Raw genomic sequence first — 25346 nt, 5'->3', positions numbered from 1 at the left:
GTTAGATTGAGTATTCAAGAATCTCATCATCTAGTTGTTGAACCATCGGAAACTTAAAATCTGGCATATAGAAATATTTATAACACAGAAATTAGTGTATGTTACAAATCAAGGATTTTTCTTTCCTCTGAAGTTTACTGGGTTTATGGCACATTACTAGTATGTGTTTGGGCTTCCATAAAGACCGAGCCAGAATTCTTCTAGCTATAAGGTAGGTCGATGTTAGAGAATATGATTTATTGTATTTGAACCTTGTCAACCTTTTTAGTGTTTCCCACCAGGAAATTTTTGCTAAACAAAATAAAATTGACTAAGGAGTTATCCAGGAGATGGGAATTAACAAAGTAGGCTTTAGGATAACAAATTTAAGATATTACATTAAAAAATGCTGACAATGGCATGGAAGAAGGGAAAAGACAATTTATTAATACATTATAGAGAAGTAATTGTTAAACAAACAGGAAGGGATTATGGTGGGAAAAGATTCTGGTGAATAATCCTTGTGAGCATCATGAGGAATAAGAGAGACATCATACCAAGGGACTTGTTCTCTGTAAAAGGGATTTTTAATACTCAGGAATGATAAAGAAGGTAGTATTTAAAGAAAGACATTGAACTATGAATATCAAACATCTAAGGATGATTAGATTGTATCTTCAAGTTGCTTAAGAATGTTTGTAAGCAAAAAAGCATGGGCTCAGTATAATATGTATGTATGTATAGTAGATATACATATATATATATATATATGCAGATGAGATTGGTCCTAGGAGCCAAAAGAATTTTTGGTGATTTGGAAGATGTGCATATTTGAAATGATGTGAGGAAGAGGGTGAATTGTAGATTATAAACTAGAATAGAAGCTCAAGAAAATGAGTAATATTCTTCACCAAATTAAGTAAATGTTAAATGTCATAAAGGAGCTCAGGACTCCTTGGGGAAGTAGTTCTCATCACCAGTGACTCAGGACAAACTAGCAGTCGTCCTCTCCAGTGTTAGACCCACAGACAGGCCAAGTAGAGGCCACAAGAACTTACGTTCTATGTTTAAGGCAAGAAGGGACACCAGACAATGAGAAGGAAAAAAAGGACTGTTCAAATAAATTAATAATAAGCAATTCTAGAAAAGCATCAAGCAATTATTGAAGGTAAAATCATAACTGTGTTGTGCTTCCTTTTCTTGTTATATTATTCCCTTGTACTGTTTTGTTTAATTACATGGCATTATTTGGGTGGAGGGACAGTTTAGTGTATAGGCATCATAATATTTTTACTATGCTAAAGATCCTATGTTCTGGCTATAGCTATCTGACTCCAGGTAAACAGTAATTTATTGGTTTTTCTTCCATAATAGGGCAAAAAATGTCTCTAGTATGTACAATGTCTTCATATAATTGAGCTTGTATGAAAAAAGAAAATATATTCATTTAACTCTGTATGTTAATATCCACACTCAATGACTAATTTTTAAATAAGTTTTTTTAATTTTACATTTCTTAAATTATAATAACAACATGGTATTAATATCTTCTAGTATCTAGAAAAGAGTTTAGGAACCTGTTTATTATAATAATTTCCATAATTAGATACTGAAAGAGGAGAGGCCTATATATCAAGTATTGACCTAAACTGTGTAAATGTAGTAAACTGTTTTTTGTTTTTTTTGTTTTTTGGGGGGTTTTTGGGGGGTCTGGTCGTGGGGCCTGAACTCTGGGCCAGGGCGCTGTCCCTCAGCTCTTCAGCTCAAGGCTAGCACTCTACCACTTGAGCCACAGTGCCACTTCCAGCTTTTTTCTTTTTGCTTATGTGGTGCTGAGGAATTGAACCCAGGGCCTCATGCATGCAAGGCAAGTGCTCTACCACTGAGCCACCTTCCCAGCCCCGTAAACTGGTTTTTGTAACTGCACAGTTCTTAGAAGCTATGCCTATAAAGGCTACTAAATTGAAATTTTTCAGTTTTCTGAATTTTTGTAAACTTTTCTTTTAAAAAAATGATATAACTTTAGGCTACTAATTTGACATTTTCTAATTTCCCAGAGTTTTTAGCTGTATAGATACATATCTTTCTCATACTATCTTGTTATCTGTAATTCTATCTAAATCCATCTTAGCTAAAATCTATGGGGTTTTTTCCTTCTTATAAACTCTAGAGGCTATAGTGGTTACTCAGTGTATATTTTTTAGCAATTAAATAAATATAAATTCCTTTTTGTATTACTATACTTTGATAAAAACAGGAAGTAGATTAATTTAGGTAGTCTCATGCTGCCACATGAATCAAAATGTTTGTTTTTGTCCTATTCATGTTCCAGATACCATACTCTTCAGCATCTCCTGGGAATTATGTAGTAAGTACATTTAGGTTTGTTTGCTCATAAGAATTGATGTTACATTTTATTTGAGCAACGAAATAGTTGTCCAGATGTTAAGACAAGCCCCTGTGTATTGGCCAAGAAGTGAACATCTTGAGTTGCTTCATCTGCCAACCTCAGTGCATATGTTGATGTTCATTACTGAAACAGTTATCAATCTGGCCAGAATTGCCCTGAGTACTGTGTTTTACTTCAGCATATGTTTCTGGAAGCCACAACAGTATTCTATCCAATCACGAAGAACGCCTTCCCCAGTTACACAGTAATATGCTTGAATTTGTACTTCTCCAAGAGAATGATGTACACCCCCTCTCTGACCTCATTCATCGCACATAAATTTTATGAAGTCATTAAGCTTTCTCCCAGTCTCGAAGTTGATCAAACAGGAAAATGATGACTAGTGATTTGGAACGGTCTTTAATTTTTTTATCATTCTTAGAAATTGAGAATACCTATTTTCTTATTTTTCTTTTATACATGCCAGATTTCCCTAGTAACTCACATAGACCTGAAGCCAAATTAGCAAATTGTATATGAACTCTTGAACTCACAAATGATCTTTTAACTGTTATCCCATTATGATATTTGTTATATCTCAAGAATACCTTAAGAATATTTAAATGTTGTAATATTTAAAAGGAAATAGATAACAGAGAAGCAAGAATAAAATGGTGAAAAGGGAAATCTTTCCCAAAGAAATTTTCAGAGATTGTGGCTAACTTTAAGTGGGGTTAAGAGTTGCATGATTTGGCCACTGGTGGCTCATGCCTGTAATCCTAACTACACAGAAGGTTGAGATCTGAGTATTATGGTTTAAAGCCAGCCCAGATAGAAAAGTCTGTGAGACTGTTATCTCCATTTAACTATCCAAAAAGCCAGTTGGCATGGCTCAAATGGTAGAGTGCTAACCTTGAGCAAAAAAGCTCAAGGACAGAGCACAGGCCTGAGTTCAAGCCCAGGACTGGCACAAGATATAAAAGAAGAAGAAAAAGAAAAAGAAACAATTGTATTGAAAGAAAATAGATGACCATTTGAACTCCACCCAATGGAAATACTATTTTTTAACACAGTAAAGCACATTGTCCTTTTGATCTATGAACATGGCATTCAATTTCCTATAAGCTATACAAACTACAGAAGTTTAATTTTCATCACATTTTGTATGAATGTAGGAAATGTAGGAAAATTTGGGTAAACCTTTTTAGGTTACTTAATAAGTGGATATCTAGTTTTGTGAAGCTATAGAATTTACAATGTAATTTAAGTTTATTAAGTTGCATGTATATAATTTTAAATAATTGATAGTCTCTACTCACTTGGAATGAATTAAAAATTTAGCCACTCTTAAGTGGCTTAAGTTAATTTGATCATATACATAGAATATCTGAAAAATTCTGAGCTCATTGCCTATATTATTCATTTTGTTTTTCTAAATTAACTTCAGAATTGCCCATTTCTATTGTAGCTTGATTATATAGCTATAGCATTATTAACTCACCGCATTAGTCAACATTGCCTCTCATTTCTAATTGATATGATAGTTACAAATATCATGTATCAGAAGTGCTGCAATTGGGCCTAACAGAAGAAAGAAACAGCCTTGATGTATTTTTTAAATGTGAATCTCTAATTGCTCTAAATGAATATATATTGGCTTCCTATAAATGCCAGCAAATAGGAGCTGGGTGCTGGTGGCTTGATGGCCTATAAATCCTAGCTACTCAGGCTGAGACCTGAAGATCAGGGTTTGAAGCCAGCCTGGGAAGGAAAGTTCATGAAACTCTTATGTCCAATTAATCACCAAATGGCTGGAAGTGGATCTGTGGCTCTAGTGGTAGAGTATCAGCCTTGAGCAGATAAGCTCAGATACAGCACCTGGGCACTGAGTACAAGCCCTGGGACCAGCAAAAACAAACAAAATAATCCAGTGGCACAAAAAAGAAAATTAGGGTAAACACAAGCACACACAAATTATTTCTATTTTATGGATTTATAAAAGCCCTATTAAGTGGTTTCTCCTTAACCTCATTTTACCTGGTATGATTAAGTCATGAATAATAAATCAGTCTTACAGTCTCATTGTTTGTAGAAACTTGTCAAAACAATTTCCACATGGTTAAGCTAAATTATGTTTTGCATACTGTTCAAAATAAATGATGGAGAAAATGTTTCCTGTTACTTTCAAATTAGATTATAGAAACGAATCTAACATTTTTCTGTTTTTCTTGACATTGTTTAATGAACTGCTTTGCTTTGACTGAAATGCTGTGTAATTGTTTAGGGTCCTCCAGGAGGTGGAGGGCCACCAGGAACACCTATCATGCCTAGTCCAGCAGGTACTGTCATCAAGCTCGTCCCATGGTCATTTGATTATCAAAGTCACAAATACAGAAGTGGTTTATGAAATAAAGTTAGCAGTATTCATCATCTCATGATGGTTACAGAAGTAGCGAATAGGAAGAAATAAGCTCTTTACTGTGGTCCAATTAAGCATTTAGAAAGTTCCTTTTGTGTGAATAACAGGTTTAGTCAGCATGTCTTTGGATCTATATGAATTGCTCAATAATTTATGTAACTTAAAGATTTAACAAAACTGAAACATGCTAGTATCTCACAACTTAGAAAAGGTTACTATATACATTAAATATTATGGTGAAACTTTTTTGTATAGTTAATTGCTGTTAATAAAAAATGAACAATTCTGCATGTATGAACCAATTTGTAAAACCATTGATCTGTGAGGTTCAAAATAGCAAGCCAGACCTGTGCTATCACCTTACTAAAATGAATATAGATATGCTTACAGTTTATTTATCCTACATGTCTATAAAAATGGTTAGGGGAAGTGGTGCTGTGGCTCAAGTGGTAGAGTGCTAGCCTTTAGCTGAAGAGCTGAGGGGCAGCACCCAGGCCCAGAGTTCAAGCCCCACGACTGACCAAAAAAAAAAATAATTAGGTAACAAATTACTATACATTGAGAAAAGATTGTTTAATCTTCTAAACTTAAATATACTTTAGTTTATCCATAACCATTTTACATAATTATTTCAACTATCTTTATCCTTTCTTCTGAAGATTTGCATTCAGACTGTCAAGTACATTTGGACACTCTAATGATTGGGGCTTAAATTATTCTTAAAGCTTAAATTGAAGCTTAAATTTTCCCAGGAAATGCTCTGGTAACATCAAGAACCATAAAAAGGTTCAAATATTTGACTCTATGATCCTAGTACTAAAAAGAATTAGAACTGCAACCCAGAATTTATGTTCAGGGATGTTCATTTGTTGTACTCAGTAGTGAAACAATTGACATAGCCTTTATTCCTAATCCAATTTTAGTGAAATTATTAATTTTATAGCACAAAATATAATTGAAATGTCATTAAAGTTATTATCAAAGAATTTTTAGTGAAATGAAAACAATGCTCCAGTTTTAATAAAATATGATTGTGGTTTTATTTTAATAGACATAAACACATATATAATAGAAAAATTTTAAAGTAGAAGAAGGAGGCTAAATTGATCAGTGATTACTTCTGGACAATGAAATAGATAGGAAATTTTTATAATTAGAAATAACTTTTAATTATGTTTCACTGTTAAACTTAAATGTTCTTAACTGTTTTGTCGGAGACTAGAAATATGTGAGAGCTTAAAATTCATTATTATGAATCATACCAATATAAACAATTTCCAGTCATTTAAAACACATTTGATAAATGATACAAAATTTTGCTTTACTCTGCAAATACACATAATGTGGTCTCTGTCTTTAAAGTATCTTCATTGGGAATGAAATAGCATTCATTGAAGTTAGAAGCATATAAATGGAATCATCTTCCAAACATTGTATTCTTTTTTAATATTATATTAATGCTTAATGTATGAACATAACATGCTATTAGTAAACCCTTCATTATGAAACCAAATTTTTTTGTAGCAACCTTAATCATTGCAGTGAGAAGTCATCTTATCACCTTTTCCTTGTAACACAGAAGTTGTGCCACCAGTATATACTGCTCTCATTTTTACATAGTCACCTTTCATGCACACCCACCCTTCACCACTATCACACCTCTAATCATAAGCCAATATCCCTACCCTCAGGAATCCACACCGAAGATCCACATTATGGCAAAGTTTTATATAAACCAAAAGAAGGCACATATTTCCTAGAAAATTCCTTTGTTTCCCTTATTCCTTTTATTGTTTTTCTGGTAACATATTCTTGCTGAGTCTTAAAACTGATAATTTTATCTCCTTTGCACACACTTAAAATAAACAGCCTAGTTTATTCTCAGCAAAAATAAGTTGAATACAGTTGAAAAACCATTTGAAGGTTGAACATGTTTAAAAAGCAATCCAACATTTTCTGAAAAATATTTTTTGTATAATAGGATTTATTCCATTAGCTAAATCTAAGCAGTTATTTATCACTTGAGATACACAAGATAAATATGACATAGTTCCTTTTCTTCTCTCAATTAGCTTATTATACCATAGTCAATAAGTCAAAGAGAAGAATAAGACAAAATATTAATTGTAGTGCCAGGTAAAATCCATGAGTTGGGGAATATTCATGAATATGGAAATTTCAAGGAAATATTTGTAATGACTCTTGAATATTGAGTAGAATTTCAGCAGGTGGGAACTAGGGAATTAATGCTTGAAGGAAGAAGTTTTAAAAGAATGGAGATGAGGAAAGTTAGTTATAGACAGCAAGAAGCCTGTCTAACAGAAATATGCTATGCATAAGGATGTGAAAAGTATTGAGGCCACAGAATTATGTATAAAGAAGTAGGGAACAGCCTGAGAGAGCATTTTAATACTATGGTATATTCACTTCAAAGTAAGAAGTAAGACTGAGATTTATAGATCACTGTTGGCAAACAACCAATAAATGATATTAAACCTACTCTCTAAGTAATACACACTAAAAGGATAAACTTGTTAATAAATAATCACACGATTAGAATAGAACTAATTGTCCATTTTCCACTTTAAGGTTACTGCCATAAGAAAGCAAATTATTTTTTACCTTCTATCTTGAATCAGTCGGTACAAAACACATACTTTCAGATATTTCTGTCTTCAAAACAGAATGGTGTGCTATGTTATATTTAAGAAGCTATAGTCATAAGAAAATAGAAAACTATGTTTTATGATCAATATTTCCTCAGTTTTTAAGGTAATTAGCATTTTACTTTGTTTTACTTCATAAACATCATAAAACTTAATTAGAAGTAGCTAATAGATATGACATGTATTCTGAAATACTGCAAAATATCACATTTATTTTTATTGTAATACATCAAGAATAAAATGAGTGAAAAAGATTTATTAAAACATCTTGCTAATTATCATGAGTGATAATTTTATACTCTTCAGCATTATCAACCTTTGATAATATACATAGGTAGAAACATCTGGCTTTTACATTAAGCACGATAATTTTTATAACAATTTTATAGTCCTATTCAATTCCCACGATAAATTTTATCAACTTTAACCAATTACTAGCTTAGAAAAACTAGATTTTAAATTTTCTTAAGGAAATATTGAAAAGGGAAAAGCTTCTGAATCTAAATTTTAAGAGATTTTTGTTATTTATATACATACCATTGTTTGAAGAAGTAAAACTATCCCTATTTATAAAAAAAGAAACAACTTTGATACAATGTTTAGATTTTTAATGTTCTTCATCTTGAATTATTGGAGTGTTCAGATCTTTTCTCATATGTCTAATGATGACTGCATTGTGGTATTTTGGTCAGAAAATAACACAAGTATATATTTTTAAATAGTAATGGCTTTCTCAGATATTACAGCTATCAATATCTGTGTATATCCAGTTGATCTTTGATTATGACTTTGTGATTGCTTACTAATTTAAGGGTTACCTTTTGTTTCAGATTCAACCAATTCTGGAGACAACATGTATACTTTAATGAATGCAGTACCTCCTGGACCGAACAGACCTAATGTAAATAAGATTTTTTTTTAGTGTACTTGAAGACTTTGTAATTCTAAGTATATTCTATATTCTGAATATTGCCTACACTTCATTTCCCAGAAACGTACTGGATATAAAAACAAAAAAGTCTGTCCTCCAGTTGAAAAGAACATGGACTATAATATGTATAACATTTTATAGCAATATAATATAAATATACAATTGAATTTGATTATAAAATGTTAGTCTCTTATCTCAAATACTTAATGATTAATATTATTTGAAAATTTCAGGCTTGTGTAATCATTTATCTTGAGTTCATTCTTAGCATCACTAATTTTTTTTCATTTTGATCATTTTAGTCCTGATAACTGATATACTTGAAAGTAAATTATGAAGTTAGATATACTTGTTTCATTTAAATTACAAAACATAGTGTTTAAATGGAGCCATGATAGCTGCATAGGGTGAATTAGGCTTCTTAATAAAGTATGACTGTGATTCTCCTGCATAAGTTCATAATTTTCCCATGATATAAAGCTTACATTGGCCAAAAATATTTACAACAGAATATAGTTGTAAAAAGAATTAAATGTAACTGTAAAATATTTATAATCTAAATATTGATACAACTATATCAATGTGTATATATGTAGTATTTGCTACATAAACACATATGTATATAGGGTAGCTGAAGTTGAAAAATAATCAGATGACGTATTTTCTATATTTTAAACACTCTGAACATTATAATCTTAGTGTCATTTAAAACAAAAAAACAGTGAGGGGGCAGAACCAAAGAACTTATTACATTACTGGCTTACTAGCCCAGTTTCTCAGCTCATGTGAAAACCATGTTTTTAATAAAAGCTAAGTGATAGGTTCAGAGTCAATGAGGAACATATATTTTAAGTTATGTACTACAAATCAGTCCATGGTCTCTATTCCCACCATAGTATAAGGCCACTCATTTCCCCAGAGGTGGTAGGATAAAGGGCAGGCTTGTTTGATGGTAATTTTTTTAACCCTCAAACTTTTATTTTATCATTTTATCTTTGATCTAAATTTCAGTTTATTCAGATCCCTTAAAGCCTCTCGTTTTTCAAATGAAGCCTGTTTTTCTCAAAAATATTCTCTGGAAATAAGGAAAGGACAGAATAGAAAGATCATCACCAATTCTATCAAAGCACATCTATTTACAACTATTTTGTTCCAGGTTTCTGATATAGGATTTTACTTGAAAAAAAAAGAATTCTCATGTCTTAAAAAATATTAAGAAGAACTACTGTAGAATGCCTGTCATTGATCTGACATAGTTGGTACTGCCATGAAGAATTAGCTATTTTCAGCTATCTCTAAGGAGCGAAACGTATTTAACCTGTAAGATGAAATTATTTATTAAGTCCATTTAAGCAGAGATAGATTGTCTGCTAAGAAATATGTTAGTGTTGGCATAATGATGTTAAATTATTCTTTTTAGTAAGCTATTACCTTTAACAGCTTCTTAAAAACTACTTTGCTTTATAATAGATGATTTGTCAGCATCATAGGAAAGCATGTGTGGGAATGTATGTACTTTCTAGTTGGGAATATCTGGGGAAAGAATGAAGATTAGCCTGAACATCTACAACACAGAGAGGATACGATAAACAGTGGAACAGCCAAATCACACCATTTGCGAAGCTGAAAAAAAAGTCAAAAAACTCTCTAAACTTGGAAATGAAAATAAGCTGTACAGGATTTTGTAATGTTTAAGCTAGAGTTGTTTGCAGTGTGATCACAGTTGTTTTCTTCATTTTAAAAATAGTTTCCAATGGGTCCTGGGTCAGATGGCCCCATGGGTGGCTTAGGAGGAATGGAGTCACATCACATGAATGGCTCTTTAGGTAAGGATTTTAAATTTGATGTATATAATAAATGCAGACCAAAACTCTTCTTTCACATAGTGGATGTTGTAGTTTGCAGAACTCTCCCATATCCAGCTACTTACTTTGAGTACTCATTTTTATCTTAGAATGATCATTTAACCTATAATATTGGTTATAATAACAAGCTCATCTGAAGATCAAAAGTTCGAGGCAATGTGCTCTAGCTCATATTCCAGTACTTCTCTTAACCTATCACGCCCTACGTGTTCTGTGGCGAAAGGCGATAGTGCATGTACAGCATGTAACATGCCCCCTAGCCCAGCCCAGAGGGCTGTCTTCCCGCTTGTTCCTTTGTCTCCAGAAGTCTGGGGACAGTTTGGTTCTTGGCAAGAATTTCTTTATTTTATTTTTGAATTCTATGTGCATTAGCCTTTAAAAAAAATAAATTAGTAATCACGTTCTAGAAAATCGGAAAAAATTATAGTAAGTGAAGGAAGCCAGGCCCAAAGAAATGTAGGTCCCATAGTTTCCCTTATTTGCAATATCTAGTATATGTCTGAGTCAAGCAGAAAAGGTCAGATAAGTTGATGTTAGGGAAATGAACCCTAAGATATGTATTCAAATGGTTTTTTTTTCTTTCATGCGATTGTTTCTAACACATTTATAAGATGATTTCTTTGGTGCTTTGTATGTCCCTCCCCCATGGTATAACCCCTGTTTTCACTGTATTTGATGTCGGTATAATTTGTGGAGGGGAAGGGGAAAAACAAATCGTTTAAATAGGGATACAGGTGGACCCATTGCAACAATGAGATGTACAAGTCGTTATGTCGAAAACGAACTTTACAACCTTGGTGGAGGGGGATGGGGGGGAGGGATTGGGTAGGGGGCGGGGGGGGGGGGGGAGGCAGGAGGATAGGAAGGGGAAACAAAGGAGGAGGCTACAATGCTTGATGAGAAACGTACTCATTATCTTGCCCATGTACCCCTCTGTACAGTATTTTCACAATAAAAAAAAGAAAAAAAAGAAAATCTGATTTCTTTATGAGACAACACTGATAATAAAGCTGATTTCAAGTCTGCAACTAATGTTTGAAAAGCTTTTTCATACACAGTATCTTCTTAACAAAGGAAGCCAAAGGTAATTAAAAGTTTTGTAATAGTGAGAGAGATAAATAGTACAAAAATGACTAGGTCATTTAGCATGCTTACTAGGGAAAAAGAATGTAAAACCAAAAGAAAAAATATTTTATGTTTCTATATATTTAAATGACATGACCATAAACGAATTTAAAAAGTTAACAAAAGGGGTATGCAGTTATAGCTTTTTGTTTCCTTTTGGGAAGAGTCTTTTATGAAGTTAGACAAACTGTGCCTATATGCAATTTAGATTATATAAGGATTTCACTCCCTCAGATATTCTGAAAGTCTGCATAACTCCAATGATCCCATAATTTTTTGTATTGACTTTTGGGCTTTTAAGGATCCATAACTCACTTAGCCTAGGTTTCAAAATATTAATTTGTCTTGCTACCTTTGCTGATGTTGTTTTTTAATTACAGTAGGCATGAGCCTTGTGTGACTAAAGTATAGTAAAATTGAAGATTCAGTTTTTCAGTTGTCACATGTCAGGTGCCAACAGGCACATGAAGCTAATGGCTGACATAATGGCCACCATGTATCCACCGTCACATAATGTTCTGTTGGACAGCACTGTTTTAGAGCCTGTTTGTTCGATTTAATACAAAAATAAATCACTTATAAATTTTTTATTGTGAAAATACCGTACAGAGGGGTGACAATTACATGGGCAAGATAATGAGTACATTTCTTATCAAGCGTTGTTGCCTCCTCCTTTGTTTCCCCTTGAATTTTTTAACTTATAGAAATAGTCACAAAATGATGACACTTGGTCTTTCAAGACTCTCTGCCATATTATTCAGTAGACTAGAATTTTCAGAAGTTTTCTTCTGTTTTTGGCAACTAGCTCATTACTTATCTAGTCTGAATATCATTGTACAGTTACATATATAAAGAATTGCCTATGTAAATTCAATACCTAACAGTTTGTTGAGCCTGTTTATTTACAAATTAATCTATTAAACCCTAACTTTATTTGTGGTGGTGATTAAAAGCTTTTCTGTTAAAAAGGTATATCTTTATGCTAGGAAAAAATAATTATTGAGAATTCAGTAGTTTAAAGTGAAACTAATATTGTGTCAAGATTGTGATTATGTTGTGTATGATTATAATTATTTTTATTTTGGTAGCATTGAGGCTTAAACATAGGCTTCATGCATGTTAGGCAGGTGATGTATCATTGAGAAGCTTACTTTTTATGTAAGAAAAACAGTATTGATCATTTCCCTCAGGAATAAAAATTAAAAAGCTATCTTTTGGAGACATTTGTTTACCATGGATATTAATTACTGTCCATTTTTAAATATATTATTAAAGATACTTTGCTTTAGGTTATTACAGTAAAATATAGCTTGATATATTATCAAATGTTGCTGTAAATTTCCTTTGATGTTTTATCAGATTTACAACATCGTTTTCAGAAAATATATTGAGATCTATATTTATATATTGCATATACATTTTTAAATGTGTAGAGAAATAGCACATATACATGTCCTAATATTTCACTTTAAAGAATCTATGATAGCAATGACATTCTCCATCCTGCCATTTAAACAAATAGATGATTGGGAAGTAGAGTAAAATGCCTTTTTTTTAACCATCAGTTGCTGATGATTTATCTTGCAGTAGTTTTTAATTTATAAATCTTACGTAACAAGGGATTGCTTTTCATGTTTTTCCCCTTCAGGCTCAGGAGATATGGACAGTATTTCCAAGGTGAGTACTACTTATTCTTTATGTTGTTTTAATCTATATTTTATTCCTCGTGGAACTCTTACTAATATCATTAAAGTAACTTGAATCAGGCACAGTGGCTTATGTCTGACATCCCAGCTACTCAGGGCAGCTAGCAGGAGATCCAGGTTTGAGTATATTTTTGAGCAAAATGATGGCAGCCCTAACATCTGTAATCCCAGCTACTGAGGGCCTGAGGTTGGAGGATAACTGTTCAAAGATGGCACTTGTCAAAAACATGACACCCTGTCCAGAAAATAACAGAACTTCAACAAAAAAGAATTATTAGAATACATTTATTAATTTTGTTTTCATACAAAATCTGAAAATAGAAGTTCAGATATGATTAATTGGCAAGTACAATATTGATGTATGTAATCTGCAGGAATGGGTAATATGAATCGTTCAAAAGTGCTAAATATGCTAAGATTCATATTTAGGACATATTACACATGATTGACATCTAAGCAATTACCAGTATAATCATGGTAAGATTTAACATATTTTTACAGTACACTAACAGTTTACTCATCGAAAATGTAATCATATCTTAAGTAATATGAAAACAGATAAATCTACAAAATAGAGCATGAAAGTAATTAGAGTAAAAGTAAAAAGTAGAAAAGTATGTCTATATTTTTCCTCTTTAAAAACATCTAAAGTTATTCCTTCGGTAAAAATGCCTTATTTTGTGAGAAATATCAAAATGCTTTTTTAAATCATGGTGGATTTAAAATAACTCTCTAAGAGTCAAATATATTTAGAATGCTTGATAAGAAATAATTATTAGCTATCAGTAGAATGACTCTTAGAAGTGTATTTTAAACCAGTAAATAAAGGAAATCATTATAGGCTGACTTTGCTTTTAATTCTATTTCAAATTTATATTCCTGTATAATAATGTAAGTTTTCTCATGCCAGGGAAAAGAAAATAAGATTGAACTATAGAATATTTTTAATTAAGACTCTAAGCTAAAAGAAAATTTACAAGTGACATTGTACCTATATTATCTGACTGTTTGTCCTCACAAGTTCTCTGTACCCTTTGAATGAATATATTTAGAAACAATCAGAAAAGTCTGTTTTTCAGAAGATAAATATTTACAATGAGCAGTGCTTACCTCTGTGAAACACAGTATCCAGAAAGCCTATTTTCAGATTGAGATACCCCATATTGATATATACGCACCTTCTGTCTAAGAGGTGGTCTTACAAGTGAGATGCTATCTCAGGGAACTTCTAACAATTGAACTAGTTAAAATTCCCCTAAGGTCTCCAGTGAAATATCTAATGTCATATTGACACATGTGTATTTAGAGATGATGTTTTGTAGTCCTAAGATTTGAACTCAGGGGTTCATGCTTGCTAAGAAGGCACTGTACCACTTGAACAAGATCTCCAACAATAAGAAAGAGATGATTCTTAACTGCACAGGAGTAGGACCATACAAATGCTGTAGGCCATCTTTCTAAATTACCATCAACAACCCATAACTTTCGTTAGAGAGATACAAACCAAATTCTATATGGGAAGTACTATATAATTTATTACACATTTTAATAGTTTTAAATAGAGTTTAATTAACTAAATGCTATCCTTTAATCTGCTCTTATAGCAAATCAGTTGCTGTTCCTTGAATTCTGTTTCTCATTCCTATGTTCAAGTGTCCTCTACTGTACTATGTCTGTTGCTGGTAACATTCTCTGGCTGAAGTATTGTTTATTCTCTAAACATTACTTGGCCATCCACTGTGTACTTTTGTGTACTGAGTATTGCTTTGCCTACTGCGGGGAGATGTAAAAGACTTTTTTAAATGTAAACATAGTCTCTGTCCTCAAATGGTTTTTCCTTAGGCAGACATTCCTTTATTAAGTAAATGCTAATGCATGAATACATTATGTTGAACTCTAAAAATCCAAAGATAAGCGTAATTATGGTCATCGTTCTCAAGAAGCATAATGTAACTGAAGAAACCAAATAAACATTTTTACAAAGTCTGGATATACTCAGATTGACATTAGAATTGTCCCCCAAGTAGTAAGTATGCCACTTACCAATGTGCTAGAAAAGACTAGTGGCATCTGCTTCGAATGAGTTTCTAAAGAGCCTATTTCTACACTGTGCCTACTCTGGTTTCTCTGGCTCTGGTCTCTAACCTGGCTGAGATGGCGGATAGCACTTCTGTCTGTGGTACTATAGTCACTTTTCTCTTAGCAACACTGTATGTATTTGCACACTCCTTTCCCCAGTCCCTGTGTCTTGCCACTCACAAATAAACTGTTTTTTCCTTAGTCCTTTACTCCAAGGTATACATAATTATTAACTCCACTGTGCCCATCTCTTTAATTTTTCCATCTACCTCAAGAACTTGTCTCATTCATTTCCTGGTGTCATTCATTTCTACCCCAATCTTTTTCTAGTTATCATTTGTGACTTGGAAGGTACTCTTGGCTATCACTGATTAGTAATTTTGTTCAAATTCTCTTAGGTCTTGAGGTACATCTTCCTAACCCATCAGTTATGAACATGCATTTTGTCAAGCATCAGTATTGTGTGTGTGTGTGTATTCCAAATTTCATGTGTTCCTACTACTTATAAGTTGTGAGAATGTATTCATCTTTTCTAGGCTTGGTTTCCTTGACTGCAAAATAATTCCCTGGCTATTGAATCAAATGTGAACATGTGAAATACTATATACACTTAATATTTTCTTTTTCATTAATTAGCACAATGTTTCATGAGTAATAACAAAAAAAGATTATCAATGGCACTTTGACAACACTATTTTAGTATTGTGTTTTTGAGTTTAAAGCCACAAATAAAAAGTTGCAGAAATCATTACTTGATCAATTGAGGATTATTTGTTTAAAGTCATTTATTTCTTTCTCAATGTGCAGAATTCATCCTTAATTTAGATGCCACTTCTTTACTAAAATTCAAAACTCCTCTCATCCCTTTTTCAACTTAAAAAGGTCACCCATTGAATCAATGGATGAAAATTGCTTTCCCATGGAATTATTTTAGGAAGTAGAATAGACAAAAGTATATGATTTTTTTTCTTAGAAGGAAAGCACCTAAAAAAATTCTGCCACTCACATTTAGCTACTTAACTTTGATATTTTTTAATTTAAAGAGAAAAAACTCATAAGAAAGCAAGATCTGATCATACTATGTTAAATGATTTTTTAAAAGTCTTGAATCTGAGGCTTTCACACCTCCAGAACCTTGATACCTCTGAGTGATCTCACATGGGAATAATTGACAATATAGATCACACAGTGTGCTTGCTTGAGTTCATTTGTATCCATGAGGAGAATTCCTTGCAACTTGTTGTTGTGGGGTCTAGCATAATCAAAACACTCTATGAACTCATTCCTGACAGCCTGTGGAAAAATAAATTTAAAATCGTCTTCAGAAGAGCTTCCAATAATAATATTGTTTTATTATGATTAAAGGTGAAGACCAAGTTTCGAAGCTCACTTTTTCACTTGAAATTTAAACATTTTTGAATTGCAAAGAGGTTCAGAAAGTTTGGGCATATTTTTAAGTGTAGAAAAAGGAAAAATAACTTATTAATTAAGAGAGGATTTGAAAGAATACTAGCCAGACAAAATTAGAGGCCAGAAAAGTAAAAATAACAGACAGAGGAAATTGTATATGATATATTATTTAGGCATATAATAAAAGTGTTTAGCATTCACATATGCTCTCATAATTTAGCTAAGAGGAAATCTTTCCTGCTTGAAGAAAGGGTAAAGCAGAACTTAATAAAAAAATTTCTTGAAAAATGAGATGACTGAAATCCTCTTTTAAGCTAAATTCTTAGAGAACAGAGAAAGTTTTCTTCACCTATGTAAGAACTGTGACAAACGTATCTAAAATTAATCTTTACCTTTATAACCAGCCTAAGTTCCTTTTGTGCATCATGTTCTTGCCTTGATGATTAATTCCACTGGAGACCTTGAAAACACATATAATCACAGTAAAAAGCATGCATGCGATTCATTATCACACTCATCAGTCACCACCTGCTTTGGGTTGAGTTTGGGTGCCACTGTCCTGCATCTTCCCCAGATGCTCTTTTGCCTGTCTCTTCATCATGTCACTCCATGATTGTAATGAGTGTAGACGGCCTGTCTCCTTAAGACTCCACATTGAGGAACTTTTCTTGTTTGCACAACGTTTTGCAGAAATGACTTCAGGTAAAAAATGAAACAAGATATTTTGCCCTTTTCAAATCAAGATTTTCAAAGGTGGCGCTGTGAGCAGGAAAAGTATGACTTTCAGAGATCTGATACTAGCCAATTTATGTTGTATCCTTTAAATATTCCTTTCAACACCTTTATATATCCTCCACTCTAACCCTCCAAAAAGAGTGTTAATTCTGAGCCATCATACTAGGAAGAGACTGCATCAAAAGTGGAAATAAAAACACTGAAAATATTTTGTATAACTCATTCATAAAATGTTAATGTTTAGGGCTGGGAAGGTGGCTCAGTGGTAGAGCGCTTGCCTTGCATGCTTGAGGCCCTGGGTTCGATTCCTCAGCACCACATAGCAGGAAAAAAAAGCCGGAAGTGGTGCTGTGGCTCAAGAGGTAGAGTGCTAGCCTTGAGCTGAAAAGCTGAGGGACAGTGCCCAAGCCCAGAGTTCAGGCCCCAGGACCGGACCCTCCACCCCCAAAAAATGTTAATGTTTAAGGTATACCTTGTTTTTGTTGAATAAAAGTTCACCAAGCAAATTTCCCCTTTAAAATATGTAAAAATTTACTCCAGTACAAAACATTTAAACTTATAATGACTTAGAAAAACCTTATATTGTTGTTCCATTTGGAATAACAAATAAAAATGTTTAACTCTGAATTTTTTTGCAAGTCAATAAATTAGCCTTGAAAGAGTCCCCTCCATCCTAGTTGTAATATTATATAAACATGGCTAATATGCCACTAAATCTCCTCACATGATTCAGACTGCACAATAATCATGAGACTGGTAAATTTAAATGGAATCTAAAGCAGTGTATTACTAACTTCATGTTTGATTATATCAATAGTCACCATAGCCATTTTGTCTTAGAAAAGAATTTAAAGTAAATCTACTTTTAAACTTTTAAACTAATGACAGGAAAAAGATTCTAAAGCATGTTTTAGCCTCCTTTTCCTCTAAAAGCACACAAATAATCTAAAGATGTTTCTGATGTTCTTAACTACAGTTAAGTTTACTATCCTCTTTTCCTTATGTTTCATGCAAAATAGCTGAAATTATCATAGCTATAAGCTGCACATATAATCAAAGGAAACTATATATTAAAGCACTGAAATTTCAAGCTTTGCTTAGTAAAATTACTAAGAAATTTATGACTCCTGTTGCTTCTACATGGTTAGCTTCTTTTCACCATGCTCCTGGTGGGAAAGTTTTTTAAATCTCCAGAATCTTAGAAACTGAACCAAGAGCGGGGAATGGAGTAAATGTTGATACTGAGACTGAAAAAGAAATAGTTGTATTAGGTTATTTTTGGATTTTGCTTGTTTTCTAATTTTCACTTGGGAAAATATTAATACATGTCAAGACACAGAAGATGAAGTAAATTGCATAGTCAATCTAAGATTAAAATTATAATTCTGCTTTGTCCTTGGAGATGCTGTTGCACATTGAATTTTTTAAACTGTACAATGCAAAAAGGAAATTAAAATGTTCAACAATGCCTTGTTTACAGAATTCTCCCAATAATATGAGCCTGAGTAATCAACCTGGCACTCCAAGGGATGATGGCGAAATGGGGGGAAATTTCTTAAATCCTTTTCAGAGTGAGAGTGTAAGTATTGTCTTGACTATATAATATTTACAGGTTTCATTTCTGAATATCTAATATAAGAATAAATGCATGAACTGTTATTACTGCTGTTTATCTAGGCTTCAGTAGGTTGAGATTTTAAAAGTTAGAACTTTTAAGTGATATTTCTTCGAAAAAAAATTAAACTTTTCCTCTTTACTACTGTGAGCATTGTCACAAAAACCATAATATCAATTTTCTAAGAGAGAACATCCACTGTGAAAAATCATCTTGGAAGTAGGTTGCCTATTTGATACAGTTGTGTGTGGATGCATGAGCGCATGCGCGGGAGCGGGAGGGGCCTGTCCCGCGGCTTGATCTCTGGCTGGGAGCTATCCCTGGAGATTTTTTTTTTTGCTCAAGGTTAGTGCTCTACCACTTGAAAGAATTCCCTTCTAACTTTTTGATGGGGATAAAAGTTTAAAGAACTTTCCTGCCCCAACTGGCTTCAAACCATGATCCTCAGCCTACTGAGTTGCTAAGATTACAGGCATGAGCCACTATCACTGGGCTCTATTTGATGCTTCTTAAAAGTTGACATGGTGCAAAAAATGTCTCAGGTTATTGGAAAACCATTCTATTCTCAGTGCTATCCCTAGCAACACTGCGGAAATATTATGTAAGTATGTTGTGGTACGTTAACCTGAATCCTCTACCCATATCATTTTTGAGTGTGATTGTAGTGTTAAGACTAAGAACTATCATTCCATCTCCATCTAAGTGGACTAGACCAAAAAGCAAAACAATGAAATTTATTTACTCACTTAATGAACTATGCCAAGGCAATTTGCTAGGCACTGAAATGACCCTTAAAAGACAAGGTGTTAAAGCATTTATTTTTAACCATTACTTTACATTAGAAATCCTTATGATTTTTTATTTTATGTATTTGTTTGTTTGTTTGTTATTTTTGTCAGTTGTGGGCCTGAACTCTGGGTCTGGGTGTTGTTCCTCAGCTCTTCAGCTCAAGGCTAGCACTCTACCACTTGAGCCACAGTGACACTTCTGGCTTTTTTCCACTTATGTGGTGCTGAGGAATCGAGCCAGGGCCTCATGCATGCAAGGAAAGCACTCTACTACTGAGCCACTTTCCCAGCCCTCTTATGAAATTTTTTTAAGTATAGTATTTTTTTAATTGTGTTACATAGTGAGTGAGAATTACCAAAACTGTGGCTAAGCACATTTGAATATGATAAATCTTTTCTGACATTTTCTGGCAGAGCCACTAGATTTGAAGATACTATAAAAGATTTCAAAACCTAAATGAAATGTTCTTCATGGAATCAGTGTCCCACATATGTATTGCCATTGTTAAATTTATTATGGATTATCTATCAGAGTACAGATAGAATTGGAAGAAACAGCTCCCCTCATTTTGCCTAACTTGATCTTTACCAGAAGTAATACCATCATAAATTGAAGGCTAATTGAATGTCAGCTCTTAGCGTAGTTATTTCTCTAAATGGAACCCCAAATTGAGTGCCTTGTGGATTCTTTTAGTTCTTGCTCTCAACCAACAGCCATTGTGTGGTACAAGACTTCTTTTGACTTTTGATTTTTTTTAATTGAAAGAGAGAAAGAATACTAACAAAAAAGAAAGAGAAAAAAATTTTTTAAAAAGGAAAAAACTGATCTTTCCATTTGTTTTTATTTGCAGGATATATGGTATATAAAAAGTTAGCCATAATTAATGAGGAAATAGGAAAAATGTGAGACACTATGTAGTTCAAGTCATAATACTTAGGATTACAGAAATTATTATTAGATTCTGTTCACTATTTTACTTCACAGCTATGGTACAATTAGCTATTTTCTTAGGTGTGCTTGTCTAGTTACAGATATGCATCTCTTTCTTTTCTAACTTTTCATAGTAAAATCCAGTGAAGTACCTAACAAATCAATTTGGTCCACTTATTGAGCCTCCTATATACAAAACACTAAGTTAAGGACGATACTCTAGGATAAATGTAATAGTATCCAAAGGATACAATCCAATAAGAAAACATGCTTACATACATAACTAAAGTAATAAGTGCTATAATACACAATTCATAATATCCAAGAAATGAAATCAAGCTAAGCTTCTATCAACTAATAAAAAAAGAAAATGTGGCATATTTACATAATGGAGTACTCTTCAGCCACAAAAAAGATTAAATTTTGCTATTTGTGACAGCACGTATAGCAGAGAAAGACATTATATTAAGTAAAATAAGGCAGGCAAAATATAGATTAATACATCATGTTCTCACTCATGTAGAATCTAAAATAAGTTGATCTCATATAAGTTAATAATAGAATGTTGGTTACCAGAGCCAGGAAAGTATGAGGAACGGATACAAGTTGGTAGATTGGTACTAAATTATAGGTAGATAGGAGAAAAAAGTTCTAGTATGCTAGATATGTATTTCAAAACAACTAGAAGGAAGGATTTTTAATGTTTCTTTTGCAAAGAAATGACAGTGTTTGAGGAGATATGTTTACCCAATTTGAACATTACGCGGTATATTTATGTATCAGAGTCATAGTACTTTATAAATATGTGTGATTTTGTCAGTTAAAAAACTATATAATAATTTAAATAAATGTGGAACAGATATTAACCAAATGCTTTAAAAGAGGAAATTATTAATTTGAGATTGAAAGAAAACATTTTGAAAAGAGTTACTCAAGATTTTAACTTTATGGGCAGGCATAGAGAGTTCCCTTTCTCTCCTTCCTTCTCACTGTTGTCACTGATTGCTGCTGGCCTGGTTTAGCAGTCTGGAAAGGGAAACCATTTCTAAACAGGCATCAGAAAGTTCTTCATAGGAGGTGGGGCAGAGAATCAGATATAACAGGACTTGACGAACTACTTCATACCAAATATATACCAGCCTCATCTTTGAATCTCAACCAGACTTAGTCCAGGCAAAACAACAGAGCCAGTTGTAAGAGTATACATTTAGAATGGAGAGCACAAGCAGTTGGAACCAAACCCTGGCTCTCCTGGCCAAGGCTCACTGTCCCTGAACCCAAGAAGAAGGTTAAACACCAGACTGTTAGCAGTTAGAAAACAAAGGCTCCCTGCATTCTCCATCTTCACTCTTTCCTGTCCCCAGCAGAAAATTCAAAAAGTTAAAGTAAAATAATTGAATGAATGGCAGCCTGAGACAACCCATGGCAGTAGTCAGCCTTGAAGGTCCACATGCACTGTTCCCTCCAGCCTTTCATCTGTCTAGTGAAGAAAGCCGTGTTATGACTAGGGTCAGTGTCATCTAGACCTTCCTTTATCTACAACCAAATATTTTTGCTTAGACCTTTTAATAAGATGACGCAGTGAGAGGAAGAAAAACAAAAGGAGATTCGTTGCCACCTAAAAGGTAGTTATTTCTAATAAGATACCTTTACTGTAATCAAGACAATACATACTGTTTAATAAATGTTAAAAGAAAAAAGTTCCAACAAGTGAATATTTAAATTCTGATATTCAGTATACATTCCTCTGAAAAGCACATACTTTTGAGCAGTCTGCCATATGAGGATTTATCACTTTTTACCACAAAAGATGTCTGAGAGGGGAGCAAACGTGTCTTTAGTATTTATATCCTAGTCACTTCACCCAAGCTACTTCATTTAATTATACAAAAACTCCCAACCCTACGTCTTAACTTAAAGAGCCAATGTAAACAACAGAGCAAAATATCAACTAAAAACAAAAAAAAAACACCCATTTCACCACTTCCCTCTTTTTCTGACTTACAAAAAATCCTTTTATTACAAGAAACAAAGATGCCCCCTAGTGTTTAAATGTTGTAAAATGTTTGCTTTAGAAGGTACAGAATAAAATAGTTTTGCATGCTTTTCAAGTAAAGAAAATATCTTACCTAATTCCTTGAGCTAATTTACATAAAAATTACTTCCTTGTGACAAACAAGGTGAAATATTCTCTGTTTCTGCTATTATAAAGAAATCACATCAAACCCAGATTTTTATACAGTTACACAAATTTCACCTCAGTTTATTTCAAAGCAGAACAGCTAGCTACTCCTTATTTCTCATTAAGAAAATAAAATACTATATAGAAAATGAGGCATAAAAATTCAGTGAGATCTAACATATTGTTGAAGTTTAGAAACAAGAATTTATATACATTGTTGAAAGATTTAATAACTACTGGATTCTGTGTTATGTAAACTGCATAAAGGAAAGGGAAAAACACAACTTCATACTGTCATGCTATATCAAAATATAGTTTACACATTAAGGTAAAATAAATTGTAATCTGTTTAAAATAATACCTTTATGGTACTTCTTTTAAAAGATAAACTATAAACCATGATGTTGGTGATATCTTGGTGAGAGCCTCTGAGGAAAACCAGATTCACAGAATAGTTTTGAAACAGGGCAATCGGATATCCCAATGTTTTGGTATAAACACTGCAGTATGCCATTGCGTATTGATGCTGTGGTTCAGTAGAAACTTTGGAGTGTGGTCTCAGTACAGAGCACCATGAATATTTGATGCCTTTAAGCCTGATGCTCCATTTAACACTCACTCTTCCTTTTCTTCTGGAAAAAAATGTAAGCCACTTTGCCACCACTTTGAGGAATCATGATCAATAGAAAAAGTTCTTTAGCTTGCACATTCTGTGAGGTTTCCTAGAACTTCTGTGATTTCCTTTAGTGTCAAGGAAATTGAAGCAGTGTCAATAAAGGCAGCTGAATACAGTTTACAAGTACAAATAGCATGGCCATAAAGACACCCTGGCTGGCATATACTGATGCCTATTTAACTGTACTAGAGACGGTAAGCACAGCATTCTACAGTTATTTATACCCCAAAATAGTACTTTATTAGATGCTTATGAAAAATAATGATAAGTAATAATAATAAGTGTTATTTCTTGGAGCTAATGCTTCCATCCTTCCTGACTGATTCTTGTCCTTGATTTATTATCATACCTTATTCCATTACTCAGTTTCCTCCCTGGCCATACTCATTTTTCTTAACTTCCCAATCAATCAATTATTCTTCTGTAAGATTCCCTTATAACATTTGAAATACCAAACATGAGATATTTAACAATTCCTGGTGTTAAAGGATCATAAAAATCAGGGAAAATATTTGATATTAGACTGTGCACACTTATATGTACATGTATGCATCTTTTAATAATATATATTCGAATGAAGATTATTATATTTTAACTATTTGCTAATTTTACATGACATATGAATGAGATAGAATAATAATATGAGCAAAGGATTCAAGAACATTTTAAATCCCAGTTATTAATGATATATATTAAATGAGATGGTCTTTGGAGTTAACTGTGACTTACCCAGCAATGTTTTCAAATATTTCCTTTGAGATCCTTTCTGAAATGCTTTAATATCTTGCTGTTTTAAATTATTAGCACAGTATACTCAGTAAAATCTTTGTTCTGAAATAACAATTGGTGGTCTAGCTATGCTATATAAACTTGTAAATTTTTGGTTTCTAAGTAGCACTTCAGGACATTCCAAGAGGTCAGAAGCTTTATGTGGTTGGTGGCTGTTGTACTGGACAGCCCAGAATAGTTTCAGTCATCAAAAAAACTGACCGCACTGATTTCATCACAAGTTCTTTTTATAAATAATATTGTAAGAAACAGAATTTCTCAGTACCCATTTTATCACTGTTTCTGATTTTTTAATATATAATAAAACATTGATAAGTGTTTGTTTTCTTGTTGATTCTTGACCCTGAGAATAAAATATCAAAGTATAATTCTGTTTAGTTAAAGGCTTTGGAAAGTTAAGTTGATGGTTACTGAGATTATTTGTGAGACTGTACACACTTTGTAAGGAAAGTGTATTCCCACTCCAGCACAAAGTTGGGGGTTAGCTCCATTTCAATAGCTCTTATCTATGATTGTTTGAAAAGTTTTGGATTGCTTTTGGTTTGCTTTTGTTGTGTTTTGTTTGTTTATGCCATGATAAAGATTACAATGAGTGACTTTTTCTATTAGACTGAATCTCTGTTCTTTGGCAGTCTCCCTTTAATCACCCTATCTTCCCTGTTGTCCATTATAAGAGTCAGTTCAACTGTGTAACTTAGCCTTTTGAACTGAAGCAAATTTTTGGCCTATTAAAGCATTTTAACAAGTAGATTTTTCTTGATACAGCCTATGTTTAAAGAACTAGCAATTCTGCCAATGGTGTGACACCCTTTTTTTAGACTGCGTCCTGTGCCTTTATTCAGGAACAATGCGTGTTCTGGCTTGATCCCTAATAACTTGTGGTTCCAAGGCCTGCCAGCTAAGCCACTTTCACCCCTTCTTGTTCTGAGAAACCCATCTTTCTTATTTTGATTCATCCTTACCTTGGCACAGTTTATCCCCTTCTCTTGGTTTCCGAAGTCCATCTCAGCTTGCCTGGAATTCGTGTCACTGGTCTCCTTCTAAGAAGTCACTTTCCCTTC

The 25346-nt window shown here is 33.1% G+C and overlaps 1 protein-coding gene across 4 annotated transcripts in view; it reads left to right on the top strand.

The window, feature by feature from the left end:
* LOC138807216 (single-stranded DNA-binding protein 2-like) overlaps window positions 1–25346 on the top strand; it is a 154261-nt gene that overhangs the window by 126819 nt on the left and 2096 nt on the right. For all 4 annotated transcript variants that reach the window (XM_069992815.1, XM_069992814.1, XM_069992813.1 and 1 more), the window contains exons 8-13: window positions 2312–2347; window positions 4653–4707; window positions 8284–8354; window positions 10132–10210; window positions 13023–13051; window positions 18785–18883. In XM_069992815.1, the coding sequence (XP_069848916.1) occupies window positions 2312–2347; window positions 4653–4707; window positions 8284–8354; window positions 10132–10210; window positions 13023–13051; window positions 18785–18883 (369 nt within the window). The remainder of the gene's footprint in view (window positions 1–2311; window positions 2348–4652; window positions 4708–8283; window positions 8355–10131; window positions 10211–13022; window positions 13052–18784; window positions 18884–25346) is intronic.

Source organism: Dipodomys merriami, unplaced genomic scaffold (genome assembly GCF_024711535.1).
Source record: "Dipodomys merriami isolate MVZ:Mamm:240054 unplaced genomic scaffold, mDipMer1.0.p SCAF_416, whole genome shotgun sequence".
NCBI classification, from domain to species: domain Eukaryota; kingdom Metazoa; phylum Chordata; class Mammalia; order Rodentia; family Heteromyidae; genus Dipodomys; species Dipodomys merriami.
Note: the sequence above shows the minus strand (reverse complement) of the source record. Positions and strands in the feature narration are given on the sequence as shown.